At 37.8% G+C, this 20,869-nt stretch overlaps 3 protein-coding genes and 1 long non-coding RNA gene across 12 annotated transcripts in view; 1 reads left to right on the plus strand and 3 right to left on the minus strand.

Moving 5' to 3' along the window:
• Positions 1-20,869, plus strand: part of LOC145730078 (uncharacterized) — a 124,807-nt gene that overhangs the window by 47,728 nt on the left and 56,210 nt on the right. The gene's annotated exons all lie outside the window — the stretch shown is intronic.
• Positions 1-20,869, minus strand: part of LOC145730182 (uncharacterized) — a 96,174-nt gene that overhangs the window by 37,802 nt on the left and 37,503 nt on the right. The gene's annotated exons all lie outside the window — the stretch shown is intronic.
• On the minus strand, positions 6,710-11,591 carry LOC145723979 (uncharacterized). Of its 2 annotated transcripts, none has more exons than XR_014176898.1 (2): positions 8,211-11,591; positions 6,710-8,145 (listed from the first exon to the last, which is right to left on the minus strand). XR_014176898.1 is itself a non-coding variant. In XM_081972037.1 (2 exons), exons 1-2 carry the CDS (start codon positions 8,967-8,969, stop codon positions 8,122-8,124), a joined length of 783 nt encoding a protein of 260 aa, XP_081828163.1. In that variant the 5' UTR covers positions 8,970-8,976; the 3' UTR covers positions 7,943-8,121. The 2 variants fall into 2 exon arrangements, 1 of the variants encoding a protein (XP_081828163.1); XM_081972037.1 differs by having other exon boundaries at positions 7,943-8,145; positions 8,211-8,976.
• On the minus strand, positions 15,405-17,164 carry LOC145724934 (uncharacterized). The gene is made up of 2 exons (XM_081973438.1): positions 16,126-17,164; positions 15,405-15,637 (listed from the first exon to the last, which is right to left on the minus strand). Exons 1-2 carry the CDS (start codon positions 16,915-16,917, stop codon positions 15,410-15,412), a joined length of 1,020 nt encoding a protein of 339 aa, XP_081829564.1. The 5' UTR covers positions 16,918-17,164; the 3' UTR covers positions 15,405-15,409.

The raw sequence follows: 20,869 nt of genomic DNA on the forward strand, positions 1-20,869 counted from the left end.
AGTGGCTTTTTGACCGCTTAACAATATATTTTCGGGAATATTTTAATAGGACGCCTCTGATTATATCTAATGCGACGGCAACTGGAGAAGGAGAAAGAAATAGTTTTAAAAACTGCGTCATTGATGATGCGGTGGCCTTTTCTCATCTGATTCGAGCTCTACCTATCACGGACTAGTTTTCTGTATTTTTTTCGAATCTCTAACTTGAGCCCTTTCGTCGTAAAACACTAACAAAAATGTGAAAATTTAAACTTTTTACCTGCACTGTATAAGCGGTTTAAAATCCTTGATCATCTGGCCGAATCACAGTATTAGGCATTTACGAAAATTATACCTGCTAATTCCACCGTTCACCACAATCGGTGCAACTTTTAAGGATCTGGTTCATTACGGTTCAATGAATTTTAGAACGCGATTGGTAATCCTATGTCTTTGAGATCTGGCATCCAAATGTTCATTGTTGAAATGTTTTATAATCGACATACTCTCCCTCCATCTCGCAAACAGAACATATTCCAATATCCATTTTAATTTAACAGGTCACTCTCATAAGCTTGCTAAACTGTGGAACAAACCGTCAACCATAAAGTAATTTTTGAGGTTATGATTCTACATTTTAAGGGAAAACCTGTCAAAAGTCACTTTTTTCTTAATTTACCGACGGAACTTCTCGATCCATAAATCATAAACCGGGTACATATATTCGGTATATGGGTAAAATTTCAGAACGGCAATGGTAGTTACCAAAAACAATTTTCGAACGCTCTAGGTTAAACAGGTATCTACCGGTAGAATATTCGTAAATGCCTATTGTGTTCGGTCCGACCAGAGATCTAAGGGTTTTCCGACCAGAGATCTAAGGGCTTCCCGACCAGAGATCTAAGGGCTTCCCGACCAGAGAACTTTCCAATCGGGGATTGAATAAACCTAACCGGGACTGCTCCGTCCAGGGTTACTTCAACAACTTCAACACTTGTCATTACCTCTGGTCACCTTTTTGGTTGCCGGAACAAGTGTTGAAGCTGTTTGTTCGTTTTCCTTGGTGATCTCCTGTTTTCTGCCTTAGGTACCTGTCACCAGTCTCTGGACCCCATTCCCTACCTGGAAATCAGCGGTGGCCACTACTGGCTACTGGGGACAGGATACTGGAGGTTCCAGGACCCAAACATCGTCCTTAAAAACTGGTAAGGACAGTTAGAGACAGTTTGGCACTGGTAAAACTTTTTCTGTTTTCATTTTATTTTTAAATTCAATTTCATCAGTTTCATTAATTATTTTTAAAATTCTTTCCTTTTGTTTCAATAATTTGTATTGGCAACTTTGTGAATTTTGTTAATATTTGTAAATTGTAAACGTTGTAGATTTTCTTTTGTAATATACACTTTGTTTGTGATATTTGCGATATGATTTTTGATACAGAAATCCGATTTTTCCTGGTTAATTTAACGCTTTATTAACTTTAAAAATACAAAAACAAGCAGAACTGGCTAACAACGAAAAAGTCTCTTCTCTCGTCCGCGTTGTCGCTGCCGTGCGGAAGGTCACCCCACCACCGATTGTCCGCGGCGTTGCCAAATGCAAACATCCCGGCGACCCTTGAAAGACCATGGCTTTCAAGAAGATATGGGCAGAAGGCACAACCTCTGGATAGCTCGTTTAAAGGTCCCCTCACTGGTTTGGACAGTTACGACGCGCGGAACTTCATCTGGTCCCAAGTGGAGGTCGGTTATTCTTCCTAGTTTCCAGTACAAGGGGGGTTGGTTGTCATCAATAAGTACCACCATGGATCCAATTCTTAGTCCACTATCCTCTTCAGAGCGCCATTTTGTTCTCTCTTGAAGACTAATTAGGTAATCCTTGCTCCATCTTTGCCAAAACAATTGACCCATTTGCTGAAGCCTTTGAAACTGGTCAAGTCGATTTTCTGGTAAGTCCGTAAGGTCATATTCGGGAATAGATAAAAGTGGGCTACCTATCAGGAAGTGACCAGGAGTGAGACAGGATAAGTCGGATGGATCATCAGAGAAGGGAGTGATGGGTGCAGAATTTATTGCGGCTTCCACTAGGGCAAATAATGTTGTGATGCCCTCAAAAGTTAAAGTTGATTTTCCGATTGTACGTGAAATATGGTACTTAGCGCGCTTTACACTAGCTTCCCAGAGACCTTCGTGATGTGGTGATCGAGGTGGAATAAAATTCCATTTAATAGCATTACCAAGTAAAAAATTAGCAATACTAGGTTCTTTGACTAATTCTGGAATCTTTTTAATGATTGATTTTAATTCGTTACTAGCACCAGTGAAATTTGTGCCGTTATCACTATATATGATCTTGCATAGCCCTCGGCGGGATACAAACCGCTTTAATCCATTTAAAAATGAAGCACTTGTTAGGTCTCCAACCGCCTCTAAATGTACTGCCTTTGTTGTAAAACAGATAAATATACAAAGATAAGTTTTTACTAATGCTCGGTTGCGTAAAGTGCCATCTTTAGTAAGAAAAGGACCCGCAAAATCAACACCGGCTATATAGAAGGGACGATTTTGAGTAACTCTGTTTACTGGAAGATTAGCCATTTTTTGAATAAGTGGTCTAGGTTTTACCCTGAAACAAGTAACACAGTTTTTCAAAATTTTCCGAACTGCCCGGCGACCGTGAATGATCCAATATTTAAGACGTAGCATGTTTAAGACTGACAAAATACCTGCATGAAGATTTCTATGATGCTCGTGCATTATTATTAACTTAGTTAAAGGATGATCAGGCAGTAACAATGCTTGATGTCTCGCTTCGTAAGGTAAATTCGATTTGTCAATTCGACCCCCAACCCTAAGTACTCCATCAGAATCTATGATAGGGTTGAGAGAAAGTAGTCTTGATTTTTTGTCTAAGGGCTGAGAATTTGTGATACATTTAATTTCATGTGGAAACATTTCTAGTTGAGCTAATTTTATCAATGTACAAATAGAGCGGTCAATTTCATCCACTGCTAGAGGCCCAACTCTTTTAGGTTTAGCGTTTTTGCAATTATGATAGAATCGGAATATGTAAGAAACAACACGAATTAAACGAGAAAGATTTGAAATTCTATGGAATAACTCAATATAATTTAAGTTTCTAACGCTAACACAGGATACAGTCATCTTGGTTTCAGGAAGATCATATGGTGGTTTTGGCAATTTTGGCCATTCAGATTCCATGCTATTTTGAAGCCACTCTGGTCCGCACCACCATAGTCTATTCGTTTTGAGATTTTCTACACTAGTGCCTCTCGAAATTAAATCGGCGGGATTATCATTAGTAGACACATGATGCCATTGGGATAATTCAGTATAGTCTTGGATTTCCGAAATTCGATGCGCAATAAAAACTTTTAGATTACTTGGCGATAATGCTAACCATCCCAACACTATCATACTGTCTGTCCAAAATAAAGTTCTGTTGATGTTAAGATTTAATGAGGCTTTAACCTTTTCACACAGTCGAACAGCCAAAACAGCGCTACATAGCTCTAACCTTGGTATAGTGATAGTTTTGAGAGGCGCTACCTTGGACTTGGCACTTAACAGTCGAGTGCAACATTCATTGTTATCGTTTGTAGATTTTATATAAATGTAGGCAATGCATTTACGGGGCATGCCCCGTAGGCAATTTGTGAGGCATCACAAAATATGTGTAACTCATTGTAGGTAGAATGAGGAACAAAACAATGCCTAGTTATTTTAAACTCGCTCAATGAAGGTAACTCGGCTGTCAGTGTCTGCCAGGGAGTCGACAAGTTATTGGGAACCGGAGAATCCCAATCTTGATTGCATGCCCAAATTTGCTGTAATAAGATTTTACCTCTAACTATTACAGGAGCTATTAAGCCCAATGGATCGAATATACTAGCGACCGAAGAAAGAATGTTACGCTTTGTTATTCGAGTCTGATTTATTTTCAGAAAATTTGTAGAATATGATAAATAATCTAATTCGGCCTGCCAAAATAGGCCTAGTGTTTTTCGTTTCTCTTCACTGCAAATGTACAGTGTAGTTTTATTGTTGTCATGATTATCATTAATTAAATGAGAACAGTTAGATCCCCACTTGCGAAGATGAAAACCATACTGATTTAAAATTTCCGAAATTTGTGTCTTAAGTTTGATTGCCTCGTCAACGCTCTCAGCTCCCGTAATTAAATCATCTACGTAGAAATCAGTGAGAATAATTTTGGAAGCTAATGGAAAAGTTGTGCTATTTTCAAGGGCCGTTTGTTGTAGTGCCCGAGTTGCTAAAAATGAAGCTGACGAGGTACCGTATGTAACAGTTTGCAACTGATAATGGAAAATGTCATCAGTAGGATTTTCCCTCCAAACTATACGCTGAAGGTCATGCTGATGAGCCGCTACTTTGACCTGACGGTACATCTTTGCAACATCAGCGGTCATGACTATAGTATGGCGCCTAAATCTGATTAAAATGGAAAAAAGTTCATCTTGGATACTAGGACCTACTAATAACATGTCGTTAAGTGATTTTCCAGTACTTGACGGATAAGAGCCATCAAAAACTACCCGTAAAGAGGTAGTGGTACTGGCTTCATTTATAACACCATGATGAGGTAAATAAAACAAATTATTTCCCTCATTATCGATGTTAATGCTTTCAGGTTTGATCCTAACCATATGGCCTAGTTCCTCATACTCGCGCATGAACTTGATATATCGTTCTTTAAAATTTGGATTTTTTGAGAATTTTCTCTCCATTGCCTTTAGTCGTTTAACTGCTGAATCTAAAGATTCACCTAGGACGCACTCATAGTTTTTTCTAACAGGTAATGTCACTATAAATCGTCCATCTATATCTCTCCCTACTGTCTCGGAAAATATGGTTTCACATTCATTTTCCTGTTGAGAATAAAATTTCCTAGTTGGATACTCATCCACTAGCCAAAATTGTTTTAACTGTTTTTCAAGATTTTTATTTATTTTTTATTTATTTATTTATTTAGGTACACTTTACAAACACCCTAGGGGGTACTTACAAGTAAAGGAACAGTTGAGCTAAAACAGTAGCTCATAAGGTAACAAAATAGCTTTCAAATCGCTTAAGGTAACAAACAGAATATCTGGTATCACATTAGTAGAGATCAGCTCATTGCACTGTAAAGTCATATCGCTGAGGGGTGAAGCCACAGACCTATTATCAACATAGAAAAGGCTGGGGGATAAAATTCTTAAATTAACTTTAGGAACTTTGAAGTTTATATAATTAATCAGATCACAGCCAGAATGTTTAGTGTTATTTACAATGTGGTAGATGAAGAGAACAGCCTGAGTTTTCCTCCTAGCACCAAGAGCAGTCAAGTCAAAAGTGACAAGCATGCTACTGTACGACACTTTAAAAGGATACACATTGTTTTGTTTTACATATAAATAGCGCAAGAACCTTTTTTGAACCTTCTCAATTTCATTGCTATTAGAAAAATCAGCTGGTGACCAAACATTAGAGGCATATTCAAGATGTGGCCTGACCAGTGCAGTATAGAGCTTGATGATTGTATCGATGTTGAAATCTTTGGTATTACGTATGACAAAACCCAGTAATTTAAACGCCTTGTTTATTATATAGTCATAATGGTTATTGAAAGCAAAATTACTTTGAAATTTAACTCCCAAATCCTTGACCTCATTGCATCTTTCCAATTTAGAACCTGCTATATAGTAATCTCCAGTTACCAACGTACGCCTCCTGCTGTATGTGACAATGAAACATTTTTTAATATTCAGTGTCATATTATTGTTATAAAACCAAGCAGCGACCTCATCCAAGTCACCCTGGAGAATGCTACAATCAGCATCGTTGCCTATCTGTCTAAAAATCTTAAAGTCGTCAGCAAATAACAAGCCGGTAGAGCCTTGCAGGCAATTCGGTAAGTCATTAATAAAAATCAGAAAAAGTAAAGGCCCCAGGATACTCCCCTGTGGTACCCCAGAAGTTGCAACATAATTATCGGACAATGAGAAGCCCACTTTAACAGTCTGCACACGTCCAAGCAGGTAGGAACTCATGAGCCTCAGCACTCCACCAGAGAACCCCGCCTCCTCAAGCTTACGTAGTAGTACACAGTGATCGACCTTATCAAATGCCTTTGCACAATCTGTATAGATGACATCTAATTGCTGTTTATCACGCAAGGCATCTGCCACATGCTCAGAAAAAACGCACAGGTTGGTAACTGTTGATCTGTCAGGCAAAAAACCATGTTGATACTTCGACATGTCACAGCGCACATATGAATAGATGAAATTATAGATAATCCTCTCAAATATCTTACTAAGAGAATTTAGTAAGCTGATAGGTCTGTAATTGCTCACATCCTCCGTGATTCCATTCTTAAAAATTGGTGCCACCACGCTTTCCTTAAGTCTACTTGGAAAAACGTTATACTTCAGTGATAAATTAAAGATATGCTTCAAGGGAGCTACTACAGCGTCTACACATCCCTTATAAATGTATGTAGGAACGCCATCTGACCCAGTACATTTTTTGATTTCAATGATCTAATACTATTGATAATATCATTATCTGACAACAAGGGAAATATGAAGCCCCCCCTGCTATCGAAAGTATTTATGTGTTTGACGGAGTTACCCACTTCATACACAGAACTGAAATGATGTGCAAAAGCCTGCGCAATGTCACGCTCATTTGTAAGCGTAACATTGTGAAAACGCATTTTCTCAGGAATGCCGCTATGTTGCTGTTTCTTTGACATAAATGACCAGAATGTTGTAGGATCTTTAGCTAAATTGTTTTCAATACTTTTTTTGTGGTCAAGATGTTCTAACCTAGTCTGATGTTTAACCTGACACCTCAGAGTTTTATAATAAATTTTATCAGCTTGACTAGCTCTATTCCCAACTAATAAATTATGTAAATGATTTTTCCTCCTTATCTTACGAACCAGATCAATGGAAAACCACGGTGGATACCGGCTTTCCCCATTAAAAGCTCCTAGGGCTCTTAGGGGTACTGATTCATCTAAACAGTTGTACATGTGTTCATAGAACATATTCAAACTATCATCAACATTGTCACAACACAGAACATCTGACCAATTGCAGTGGCCTAGTAATTGATACAGTAATAAAAAGTTACCCTTTGCAAAGTCATATTTATATGCCTTGTGATAAGTTTTAGATTTTGTGTCTCTAGAGAAGAGAGCCGAGACTTCAAGAGCTGGATGATAAGGGTCCTCATACAACAGAGGATTACTAGCCCTTCCAATTTTCAGCTTGACATTCGATAATACCAAGTCCAGGTACCTATTCATAGAGTTACCAACACAGTTCAGCTGCCCCAGATCATTGAGGTTCAAAAACTGTCGCAACAATCCATGCTTGTCACCCCGACCCAAATGAAAAAATGGCAGGTTAAAGTCCCCTATGATTAATACATTTTCTGATTTAATATTTAACAATTTGTCACTAAGGCTGCGTAAAAAGCCCTGAAATGTATCAACATTACAGTTAGGCACCATGTAAACTACACATAGATATAGAATATAGTTTTTAGATTGTATCCTAACCAAAATACTATCACTATCACAGTCAAATTCAATTTTTTCATAGGAGAATAAATTATGCTTAATAGCTATAAGTACCCCTCCACCTCTACTTAATTGTTGACACTGTCTGTCTTTCCTAAAGACTATATACCTATCATCAAAAAGCTCACCATTAGAAATGCCATCACAAAGCCATGTTTCAGTGAAAGCTACAATATCATAATTTTCTGCTAATACACTAAGATAAAGCGATTCAGTTTTAGTTCTGAGACCACGGACATTTTGATAGTAAATATTAAGAAGGGTTGAGCGAACAGGAACAATGCAATCTGAGATGTTATTATGTTGTACCTTTAATGATTGGGATCCAATTCCTGTGTTGGAGTCCTCTTCCTTGCAAAAAAACGAGAAACCAGAGCACCATTTGGCCAAACTTCTCTCTTCCAGGCATTGGCAAAATGTTCTTTCTTGATATTGACCTTAATAGAAGCATACAAATCTGGATGCTTGGACTGATGGGGTTCGCATGTCACTTCAGGAAAATTGGAAATGAGAATTTTTTTCAAATCCTCAGGCTTGGTTCCTGGGCTCAATCTAGATACATGTAGAGAGATATATTTAGGTACCGTTAGAATGTTGTTAGTATCGTCGCCGCCTACAAGAAACTGTCTGCCTCTCCTACGGTTTCCATGCATGGTTGGTAGATTAAAGTTATCGCTGATCTCAGAATCACCCAGCTCCTGAATGTTCTTCATTACTCGATGTTGTTGGGCTTGCAAAACTGCCGTATTTACGGCTGAATTCGGTATTTGTTGGGCACCCAAAGTGCTTCTCACTTGTTTATTTAGGTTGTTATTCGCTGCCGCTGACGCATAAGTGACATTTGGGGTGTTTCCGATGTTGCCACGTCTCGAAGATAACGATAAAGATGAAGCATCCCTAGCAGGGGCGCCAGAACTACTGGGCACCTGCGCGTGTGAGTGACCTTTCAGTCCTTGACCATTGTTGATGTTGACTTCTTGCCGAGAACAAACTGAGCTGGGATTATTAAGTTCTTTTTCGTAGCTGGCAAGAAGAGCCTTTTGTAGGCTAATTGAGTAATCTTTCTCATTTAATAGTTGATCTTTAAGGACTAACTCACGTTTCAAACACTGTACTTCTTTTTCAACAATATTTACTTCCCTTGATATACCCGAAGCAGCCATGATGGTTGTATTAATAAATTCCAGGCACTTCGGTTTGCACTCATCACAAAACCAGAATACATTCCCGACATCCACTAATAACTTTTGCCAGGAGTCCTTAACACCTACGCAAATTAAGTGAAACTTTTTTCGGCACAATTTGCAGCCTATACACTTTGAATTAACAATAAAATTGTCGGAGCAGACTACACACACTTCGACATCGTCCGCCATGTTTTCATGTTTTCATGTTCCCAGTTAATTGCAATTTGATACAACCAAATTGCAATTAACTGGGTTAAGACTAAAATTAGCAGATATTAGACCCGTAACTACCCATCCAAAATAGGTTTCTTGTAAAATTGGCATATTTTTGCCCAATTCCCTTTTTTGAGGAAGTAAGGATTGATAAAAAATGGATACACCGAGTAAAATATCGACTTTACTTGAAATATTGAAATCAGAATCAGCAAGATTAATATTCGGTAACTTTAGTACTGATTCCTGAAACGATTGTGATGGTAAACGTCCCGTTATTTTGTCAATCACCAGAAAATTAACATTTGTTTTATATTGATTGTTAAATGACTTAATATCAGTTGAAGTCAAAAAAGACACATTTTGAGCTGCACTTCCTATGCCAAATAAAGGAACGTTTGTTTTAGTCAACTGTATACCTAATCTGGAAGTCAACCTATGTGTTATAAAGTTTGATTGGGACGCACAATCTAACAATGCACGGCACTGATGCCACTTACCGTTTCCGTCAGCGATTACTACCATTGCTGTTGGCAACAGCGGTTCAGACTCAACGCCTTGACAATGAAACGCTGAATAAGCAGTCAATGTTTGATTGGGTTCGCTTCTAGTATCAGGCTCCAAACCACCTGGAGGAGGTTCTTGATCCTGATGCAGTAACGTGTTGTGCTTTTTCCCACACAATCTACATCCCTGGGCTATACAAGAACTCACCAAATGATTGGAACGCAAGCAATTGAGACATAACCTTATTTGCTTGACTTTTTCGATTTTTGCCGATAATGATAAATCAGTAAACTTTTTACAATGATAAATATGATGATTAGCATTACAAATAATGCACTGCATGCTTCCCCCATTATGCTGCACGGCGTAACCATGCCTACGACCTTGAAAGTTTACCCGTTTTTCAAAATGAGAAGTTTTAACTTCATGTGGTTTTTCCCCTTTATGACGACTCTCTGTTGTTTCTTGTAATTTACTTTTATTACTTAAGAACTGAAGTAACTGCTCTAAATCAGGTTTTTTTATTTTTTCACTTATAATGAATTCCTCCCATTGAATAACTAGTCGTTGTTCCAATTTACTAGTAATTAAATGTATTAACAGTGTTGACCAACTCTCAACAGGTTCACCGAGTAACCTTAATGCTCTAAATCGTTTATTAAAATCATCCAGCAGTTCCCTCAATGTATATTTATCTCTGGAAACTGTTGGAAGATCAAACAATGCTTTTACATGATTTTTTATTGTTAAACATTTATCCTCATATCTCTCTAACAGGAGGTTCCATGCAAGATAATAATTCTGTTCAGTAATCTCTAACGATTCCAACAATCTGGCAGCACTGCCTCCAAGAGAACTCAACAAATAATAAAACTTTTTTACCTTATCGATTGAGTCATCGTCATGGATTAATGCTTTATAAAGATCCCGAAATTGCGTCCACTTTTCGTACTCACCATAAAATTTGATTAACTCGATTGCAGGAAAACCTCTGGTTCCCTGTCCTTGAGAACTAAATCTCGGAACGCCAACTGTTTGATTTGCTATAACAGGTTTTTCTTGTCTTGAATTTGACAAATTATCACTTGTTTGCTTGTTTTCATAATGGCGACGAATTACTTTAATTGCTTTGCCAGTACTTTCATAATATATATTTTCAAACAGTTCACGTTCATCTGATTCAAGTTCCCCTTGATCTAAAATTTCTAGTCTTCTTTGGACATCCAAAAATTCCTTTAAAACTGTACTCTCTATGACTCTTAACCTTAATTCCAAATTTTCGATTTTTTCTTCTTCAAAATTGTCAACAAACCTAGCAAATCTTTTGACTACAGCTTTAATGTGTTCTCGATCAATGCGTAAATTTGCAATTTGATTAACTTCACCCTCGATGCCCCCATTGGGGTCAAAACTAACACTCATATTTCACGATTTAATAAGGTAATTTTCCACCGATAAACGTTATTAAAATAAATAAGCCACAACAAATTTATTAAAGTTTCGGGAGAGGAAAACAGGATTGGACTTACCAGCTGCTTGTTGATTCGATTATCGATTGTTTTCGATCTTGTTTCCATACGATTTAAACACCATAACCTAACATCCGACCTGCCGTTTCTCGATTTTTGATTTTACGCCGATGCTGTGCTCGATTTGATTTCAATGGCAGCCGGTCAACCTTGGTTTGGATTTGCTTGTCGTCTTCAATCTTCGATGTTTGGACGTTATCCACTTATTTTTCCATGCGGCCGAAGGACCAAATGTTTGTGATATTTGCGATATGATTTTTGATACAGAAATCCGATTTTTCCTGGTTAATTTAACGCTTTATTAACCTTAAAAATACAAAACAAGCAGAACTGGCTAACAACGAAAAAGTCTCGTCTCTCGTCCGCGTTGTCGCTGCCGTGCGGAAGGTCACCCCACCACCGATTGTCCGCGGCGTTGCCAAATGCAAACACACTTGTACATAGCATAAAGGTCAGTTTTGATTTCCTGCAACATATTCAAGTGTTCATTTACAGCTAGCTATAATCTCATGCAATTAAACCACGACCTTGAGCAATCTAATTTAAAAATGTTGAAATCTCATTAACGTGAGGTTTCAGCATAACAACATACTCTGAAAAATCATTAATGTAGATTATAAAAAAAAAGAGGACCCAAAACTGATCCCTGCTGAACACCTCGTTTTAGTGGCAAGACAGAGGACAGCTTTCCATTTGCCTCGACACATTGAGAGCGGTCCAGCAGATAAGACTCGAAAAACTTTAGACAAGCAGGGCCAAAATCGATCTTTGTCAGTTTCTCCAACAGCAGAGCGTGGTCAACGCAATCAAATGCCTTTGAAACGTCATAAAGAGATAACTGCACTTGATCACCCCTTTCAAGCCCCTCAACAACGCCAGATATAACAGCGCGCAACGCTTGCACAGTTCTCTCTTAATCTTTACACCTGCCTTCCTTAGATTTGATAAAATTGGTAAATAAGAGAGAATTCTGGTAGAGCCAATTCTTTACGTGGGAAGAAGCAAGACGAATGGAATAATTACCTATAGTTGGGACGTTTTATGAGTGAAAACACCAATGTCACCAATTTTTGCTAAACAAATAGAACAAGGATAGATATAGTTTTGATGATCCCGTCCGACGTTGCCAGTACTATCACAAGCTGCAATTTTCTTCTTGGTTTAATGATATCTAACACGCAAAAGTTAAAAGTGAACTTTTAATCCCTCATTTGAGGGATAAAAGAGACACTACATTAAAAGTAATTTTAATCCCTGGGGGATTTAAAGTAAATTCTTCCAAATTAAACAATAATTTTATTGAAATTTTATTTATTTGTTAAAGTGTAAGGACGAAAAAGGATAATTAACATAAACATAACTTAAATCTAGTTCTTATTATCTAGTTATTATGATATATATTTACATTTATATTGACTTTGGTGCAGTTTGCAAGGCTAACGAAGGGTGGACAATTGGAAGCAACATTTTTAGTAGTAAACATATTCTGCACTGTAGGAGTTTGATGGTACACATCCAGTTATATGTGTATATGATGCGTGTCTTCTGTCTGAATCTTTGACAAGACATTTGTGACAATTGACATTTGAAAGTGCTGTGGCGTCTTGCTGAACTAGGGTTCGATTTCTGTGCTAATTGTCACGTGTTGTGTACCTAGGGTTCAACGAACTTGATCGCCAGCTGAGTTGTTTCTGATTAAGGATACACAGGGATATTAATTCCTTCACAACAGTTTATTGATAACACAACAAATTCCACTTGGAAAATAAAAATTATGATTTTTACAGGCTACACATATTGATTTGCACTCAGAAAAATGCAGAATGTTCATAACTGCTCATCATTGAAAAACGTGTTACTGTCCGCCAACTGCCAAAAGTCACACACTTCACCGTCTGTGTGTTTTCTGTCATCGTGGCTGGATACTCCATATACCCCCCCTCCAGTGACGTCGTCACTGTTGTCCTGGAAACGGACGGTTTTCTTGCTAGACAAGATGTTCTGATTGTGGAAGGTATAGTCATGGTCATGACGAACTGCCGCTGCTTGGTCTTCTTGCAAGATGTATGCTGGCTTGACTCGGTCTAGGCTAACCTTGGTCACATGTCCATTCACGCGAATGTCTATGGTTTTGTCATTCCGTGCAATAACTTCGTGTGGTCCGGTATAAGGTGCTGATAGAGGTCTACGCACCATATCTTCACGCAGAAAAATGTGGGTCGCAGTCTTTAGGTCAGGGCTAACAAACGGTTTTTGTTTTGAGTTCCATTTTGTAGGAGCTGGTTGCATAAAACTCAAATTCTCCTTCAAGTTTTGCATGAATAGGCTTAAAGGTGGTGAATTTTGATTCGGTGAAAACATCTCAGATGGTAATCGTAGTCCTTCTCCATACAAAATTTCGGCTGAGGAATATTTGGCGTCATCCCTTAAAGCTGTCCTTAATCCAAGGAGTACTGCAGGGAGTGCTGATAACCAATCCGGTTTGTTGTGAGCTGTGATGGCAGTTTTTAACGTTCTATGGAAACGTTCTATTTTTCCATTGCTTTGTGGGTGGTAAGCTGTAGTCCTAACTCTTCTGATGCCCAACAAAGTATAAAAACTGGTAAATAAAGCACTCTCGAACTGAGTTCCACGGTCAGTTATGATAATCTCTGGTGAACCAAATCTGGAAATCCAATGCATAAAAATTGATCGAACAACTGTCTCAGTTCGAATGTCTGCTACAGGAATAACTTCTGGCCAATGTGAATAACGGTCAATTAAAGTTATGCAGTATCTAAAGCTTTCACATACTGGTAAGGGTCCAACAATGTCAAGGTGTACACATGAAAATCTAGCTTTAGGTGTGGGTATTGTTAACAATTCAGTTTTTGTGTGTTTATGTACTTTTGACCTTTGGCAAGATATACATGTTTTAGCCCACAAATGTACGTCCTTGTTCATTGATGGCCAAAAAAACTTTTCTGTCACTAACCTGCGTGTTTCCCGGATGCCTGCATGTGCCAACCCATGGATTGAGTCGAATACTTGTTTCCGAAATCCTTTCGGTACGTAAGGTCGAAATTTTCCAGTGGATGTTTCGCAAGTTAGGCTAAGTTTTAGCGCTGGAAATTTTAGGTTTTCAAATTTCATGTCAAGCTGCTGTTGGTATTGTTTAAGTTCTTCGTCGTCAAGCTGTGCCTTTGCGATCTCTTCATAGTTTAAAGAAGCTGTATATGAAATTTCTTGGACTCGAGACAGTGCGTCTGCTGCTTCGTTCTCTTCCCCTTTTAAGTACTTAATGGTTGTAGTAAATTGACTGATGAACTCTAACTGTCTAGCACGCCGTGTTGTTTCTCTGGAGTTACTGCTATGTTTTGTCTGAAAAGCATAAATCAATGGTTTATGATCAGTATAGATAGTTACTTCTCTGCCCTCTAAGTAGATTCTAAAGTGTATCACAGCAGCATATATAGCGAGAAGTTCGCGGTCGTATGTGCTGTATTTGACTTCTGAAACGCTGAGTTTCTTTGAGAAAAATCCTAAGGGTCGCTTATCACTCTGCTGTAAGACAGCTCCAATACTGGTTTCTGATGCGTCGCAAATTAACGCTAATTCTGAATTGTCTGGGTAAGCTAAACTTGCGGTTGAAGTCAGACTTTCTTTGCAACTTTGAAAAGCATTTTCCATACTATTAGTCCAATCTATCGGAGTTTTATCGTTCTTTTTTGTCTTGTTGTGGAGAACGTCATGAAGAGGAGCTTGTAGCTCAGCTGCATTAGGAATGTGTCGCCTATAAAAGTTTATGAGTCCTAAGAAACGTCGAAGTTCTTGAATGTTAGTAGGTTTCTTGTATTCTCGTAAGGCAATGGTTTTCTCTGGAAGTGGTGAAATTCCGGTATTTGTGATTCTGAAACCCAAAAAATCAACTTCCTTTTTACCAAAGTGGCACTTTTGAATGTTAATGTTTATGTGATGAACAGCTAGTTTGTCTAATACGAGTGAAACATGTTCCTGATGTTGTTCGAAGGTCTCTGAAGCAATCAGAATGTCATCGATGTACACAAAAATGAAGTCCAGTCCCCTTAACACTTGGTCGATGAATCTCTGGAACGTCTGTCCGGCATTTCGTAACCCAAATGGCATCTTTAAAAATTCGTATAGCCCAAATGGAGTTGTTACTGCTGTTTTTGGAATGGATTCACTGGCAACTGGAATCTGATTATAAGCTCGCACGATGTCCAATGTAGTAAAAAAATTAGCTTTATTAAGAATGTACACACAATCTAACATGTTTGGAACAGGATACCTGTCTGGCACAGTTACAGCATTAAGTTTCCGGTAGTCACCACATGGCCTCCATTGTCCATTCTTTTTAGGGGCAAGATGTAAAGGTGATGCCTAAGGTGATTTGGACGGTTGACAGATGCCTTCAGCGACCATCTGTTCAAATTCCTTTTTGGCTGACAAGTATTTTTCAGGAGGTAATCGTCTAGGGCGACTTGTGATTGGTACAATAGCAGGAAACGTCTCGATTAAATGTTCTGCGGTCACAGTTGGCATGTTAGCTTCTGGGGTGTTGGTTTTCTCTTGATAACGCTGCAGAATTGCTTGCCAAGTAGTGCTGACCTGTGAAGTTACAAAACATGATAAAGAAATAGAGTGGTCATCTTTATTTATTGTGATCTGATTAATCCTGGACCTGATGTGAGTTGTGTTGTCAATTAGCTCATTGTTGGCCACATCAACTAACAACTGATAATGTCTGAGGAAATCTGCACCCAGGAGTGGCTTTGTCACGTCGCAAATGTAAAAATCCCACTTAAATTCTCGCCTTAATCCTAAATTTAAAAACAATGGCTTTTTTCCATAGGTGTGGATGGGTGTGCCGGTTGCTGTGTACAGTGTGAAATTAGTAGGCTTTAAGTTTTGGTAGTTAAACACAAAAGTTTTTGGAATAACAGAAACGTCTGCGCCTGTATCAATAAGAAATGACAAGTTGTTGCGTTTATCATGTATATACAGCCTATTAATAGTTTGGTTGTCAGATGCCGATTTGTTTCTGGCATCCGAGGTGACATCTGACAACGTATTTAGTTTTTTTGATTGGTACTCACCCCAGGGGTAAAGTTACAAGGTTCTTCGCACTTACGGGCTTTTTCACCATACTTGTAATGGAATCTGCACATGGGATACTTCTTTTCCTCTCTAGTTTGAGAATGCTGTCTACGCCTAGATGTGGACTCCAGTTTCTCAATTCTTTTTACCAGCTTATCGAAATCCTCCATTGTAATTACCTGGGGGCCTTGTTCTTTGACTGGCGGACGTAAAGTGGCCTCATTAAGGTAGGACGAACTGGTGTGTTCAGCAATAGCGTCGGCAGTTACCCCAAGTTCCATTAAGTTGCCTTTGGTGGCACTTAGTATGCCCCTCATGTGGCTAGGCAGTCTCTCCATCCATACATTTTTTAGGAAGGTTTCATCCATTTCAGGTGCTAGGAGTCTCATTTCCCGAAGTAAGGTGGAGGGTTTCCTGTCACCCAATGACATTTCATTCAGCAGTGTCTTAAAACGTTTGGTATCGCTTAGGCTGTTTTCTTTGAGCAACCTCTCCTTTAACTGTTGATAAGGATCGTCGTTTTCCTGAGGGGTGTTGGTAAGTAAGTCTAAAACAATGTCGCATTGGTCCTCTGCTAATACGCTGACAACCGCGTCAAATTTTGTAATAGATCGGGTGATGTTGGCTGCACGGAATTGCGCTTCAGCCCTACCAAACCATGCTGCTGGCTTGGAGGTCCAAAAGGCGGTGAGTTTTAGGGAAACTCTGTTGACGTCCAGTGGTTGTTGTATTATACGATTTGGCGGCTCAACCATGCTTGTGTTGTCGGAATTATCCTCGTTAATCATCATTTTGTGTGTCTCTGGTCTCTTATGATATTTAGGACTTGGGAGAGCTTAGGTTTCGGCACCAATTGTGGCGTCTTGCTGAACTAGGGTTCGATTTCTGTGCTAATTGTCACGTGTTGTGTACCTAGGGTTCAACGAACTTGATCGCCAGCTGAGTTGTTTCTGATTAAGGATACACAGGGATATTAATTCCTTCACAACAGTTTATTGATAACACAACAAATTCCACTTGGAAAATAAAAATTATGATTTTTACAGGCTACACATATTGATTTGCACTCAGAAAAATGCAGAATGTTCATAACTGCTCATCATTGAAAAACGTGTTACTGTCCGCCAACTGCCAAAAGTCACACACTTCACCGTCTGTGTGTTTTCTGTCATCGTGGCTGGATACTCCATAGTGCGAACGCGTAACCTCAAATAATGACTCTGATATATATATACAGTGCGTTTTTTTTAACGCGCAACATAGGATTTTACGTGTTAAATTTTTAATCCCATGTTAGACCATGTTATTTTGGAACTACAAGTATAAAACTTGACGGGTGGCTGTTTCGTACCCTGAAGCTTAAGTAAGTTTACCAATTCGGCCTAAAAAGTGTTAAAAAGCTTGCAAAAAATCATCTTTTTTCGAAAAGGTTTTATCGTTTCATACTCCCTGTATGCATTGTTATTTTTTGTTGTTTTTGATACTGGCACGGCAGGTAGCAGGTAAAATTTGGCGTAGAAAGTAAAACAGGGTGATCATTAACTTTATATCAAGAAAGTTAAGAACAAAAGAAGTATTTTTATAAGTGAATTGTTCAAAGTGACCTCCGTTTGAAGCCAAACAGTATTCCAAACAATCATAAAATGCCCTTTTGACGTTCAAAAGATGTCGGGTTGTGATGCAGTCAAAATGTGTCACTTTACCTGTTACCTGCCCTGCCAGTATAAAAACAACAAGGAACAACAATGCATACAGGGAGTTTGGAACGATAAAATCTTTTCGAAAAAAAATGATTTTTTTCCAGTTTTTAATCACTTTTTAGACCAAATTGGTAGACTTACTTAAGCTTCAGGGTACTAAAGACACACCCGTCAAGTTATAGACTTGCAGTTCCAAAATAAAATGGTCTAACATGGGCTTAAAAATTTAACACGTAAAATCCTATGTTGCGCGTTAAAAAAAACGCACTGTATAATAATAACCACATGGCACGTTTTGTGTAGCCGAATTATCCTAATTAATTTAAACAAAGTTCTTATTAAAAAATACAAAAACTAAGTGGGGAGTGTTTTAACAATATCCCAAAAAACGCAGGATAACTCATTTATCCAAAAATAAAGCAAACTCAAACATATGGTCCTTCGACAAGTGGATATAAGAATTACCAGCCATCCAGCATCAAGAAAGCAATTGGAAATACCCAGGATATCAAGCTGTTTATGTGTGCAGTAAGGGCATTGGGCAACTGAAGAAAACAAATCCTTCTTTCTGTATCCTTTCGTACCTGCTTGGGTCTCAAATCATAATAGCTTCATTAGGACAAACAGTACCAAATAATAAATCAAGCCGAGTGTTTTACTGTTTATATGTCATTTGGGGCATTTTCACTCATTTACTCACAAATCAATTACAGGGAATAGTTGAAAATGACTTCTCCAGAACAACTGAAAGCTTTAACAACTAAGCGTGGACAGATTAGACGTAAAATTACTCAATTTATCACCTACTTAAACAAATTTGAGCTGTCTGGAAATGCTGATTATTTTGAGTTGGATGAGAGATTAAATAAAGCTGAGCAAACTTGGGAATTGTTCGATGAGGTTCAGTCACAGATTGAGCTTATTGATGATACTGAGGTAAGTGAAAGGGACACATTTGAAGATCAATATTATTCTGTAATAAGTAGAGCAAAAGCACTGTGCTCTCAAGATCCTAGAAGAAATGTATCAAATGTAAATATTCAAGCAAAATCAAGTTCCCAGTCTGGTGATAGTCAGAACACAGTGGCAAATAGCTCTACAAAGTCACAAGTGCATTTACCCTCGTTAGATCTCCCTACATTTAGTGGTGCCTATGAGCAATGGTTTGGTTTTGTGGACACTTTTAGTGCCTTAGTAGACAGTAACCAAGACTTAGCAAAAGTACAAAAATTCTATTATTTACAGTGTTCTTTGAAAGGTGAAGCTGCTCAAGCTATTAAAGCAATTGATGTCACTGAAATAAATTATGATTTAGTTGGGACATACTTAGGGAACGATTTGAGAACAAGAGGCTAATTGTTGATAAACATATACAATCCATAATTAATTTAACTCCTATAAAACACGAATCAGCATCATTAATGCGCATATTTTTTGACACTCTTCAAAAAAGTGTAAGAAGCTTAAATTCTTTGGGTCAATTAGTGGACACTTGGGAGACTTTATTAATTTTTATTTGTGTGCAAAAGCTGGATTTGCATTCCAGAAAGGAATGGGAAATTATGAATCCTGATAGAAATCAATTTCCCACATTTGACAGGTTTTTAGGGTTTTTATCTAAAAGATGCCAATTATTGGAGAAAATTGATTCTGATTTTACTAAGCAACACAAGGTTAAAGATGAAAAATATACTACTAAAAATTATTTAGGGCTGCAAGGTTCTGTTATTTGCAGTTTTTGCCGTAACAATCACTTTAACAATCAATGTGAAACTTTTTTAAGTTGGCCTGTAGATAGGCGCTTTAAAGAAGTTAAGAGGCTTGGGTTATGCACTAATTGCATTAGGCCAGGTCATACAAACAAACAATGCAAATCGACTTACTCATGTAAAACTTGCAAGAAGCGACATAGTTCATTTTTGCACTTAAATGAAAACAAATCTACAGAACACACAGAGCATATTAATAATAATGTAGACAATTCAAATATAAACACACAAACACCACCACATACATATTTAATAACAGAAAACAATGCCAATTCTAACACAAATTTACATTTACATGAATTATCAAATGGTAAACAGAATCTTGAAACAAAAATATTTAACAATCATGCTAATATTAACACAAATAACTCAAAGATCATACAAACTGTATTACCTACTGCAATAATAAATATACTAGATAATTTTGGCAAAATTCATGAATGTAGAGCCCTTTTGGACTCTGGTTCACAATCATCCTTTATTACTGAGGAACTAGTTTCAAAACTAAAGCTAAAAAATTACAAATTATCATTGCCAATAACAGGCATTAATCAAACTTGTAAACTTATTAAAAATCAATGTAAAGCTACCATACAGTCACAATTTAATGCTTATTCAAAATTTATGTCATTCCTTGTTATTGATAAGATTGCTGGTGAAATTCCTCAAACTTCATTTAACCTAAGTTGTATTGACATTCCAAATGTCAAACTTGCTGATCCTGAATTTTATAAACCAGGAAGAATTGATGTCTTACTAGGTGTTGAAGTATTTTATGAACTTCTTTGTATAGGTCAAGTAAAAGCTCACCCTAATGGTCCCATATTTCAAAAAACCAAATTTGGCTGGATTGCAGCAGGCCAAATGCCATCTCATTCTTTAATGTCCAACTCAGTTTGCAAATTATCAATAATAAAGCAAGATTCTAATCAAATGCTTAGGGATCAAATTGAGTTGTTCTGGAAAACAGAAGAACTTGCATTTCCTAGAAAACTGTCCAGTGAACAACAATCATGTGAGCAGCACTTTATAAATAATTATACAAGAAATTTAGATGGTAGATTTTCTGTGGGTTTACCTGTACGCAATAATATTAATCAAATAGGAAACACCAAAGACATAGCCATAAGGCGCTTTCAAAATTTAGAGCGAAAATTAAGTCATAATTCTGTACTGAAGTCACATTATGTTAAATTCATGCAAGAATATTTAGATATGGGTCACATGACAGAAATTAAGGATACGGATATTGACGATGAGCAAGCACTTAGGGT

This window comes from Ips typographus, linkage group LG1, assembly GCF_016097725.1.
Source record: "Ips typographus isolate SLU linkage group LG1, UJ_Ityp_2.0, whole genome shotgun sequence".
Taxonomy (NCBI): domain Eukaryota; kingdom Metazoa; phylum Arthropoda; class Insecta; order Coleoptera; family Curculionidae; genus Ips; species Ips typographus.

Bases quoted from the DNA above. Each gene is read 5' to 3' on its own strand.
- LOC145723979 (XM_081972037.1), bottom strand. From the start codon at position 8,969: ATGGCGGACGATGTCGAAGTGTGTGTAGTCTGCTCCGACAATTTTATT. The intron at 8,146-8,210 runs GTAGGCGGCGAC...ACATGTATCTAG, and splicing joins GGAGAGGCAGACAGTTTCTT to ATTGAGCCCAGGAACCAAGC.
- LOC145724934 (XM_081973438.1), bottom strand. From the start codon at position 16,917: ATGATGATTAACGAGGATAATTCCGACAACACAAGCATGGTTGAGCCG. The intron at 15,638-16,125 runs GTGAGTACCAAT...GTAACTTCACAG, and splicing joins CTTGTAACTTTACCCCTGGG to GTCAGCACTACTTGGCAAGC.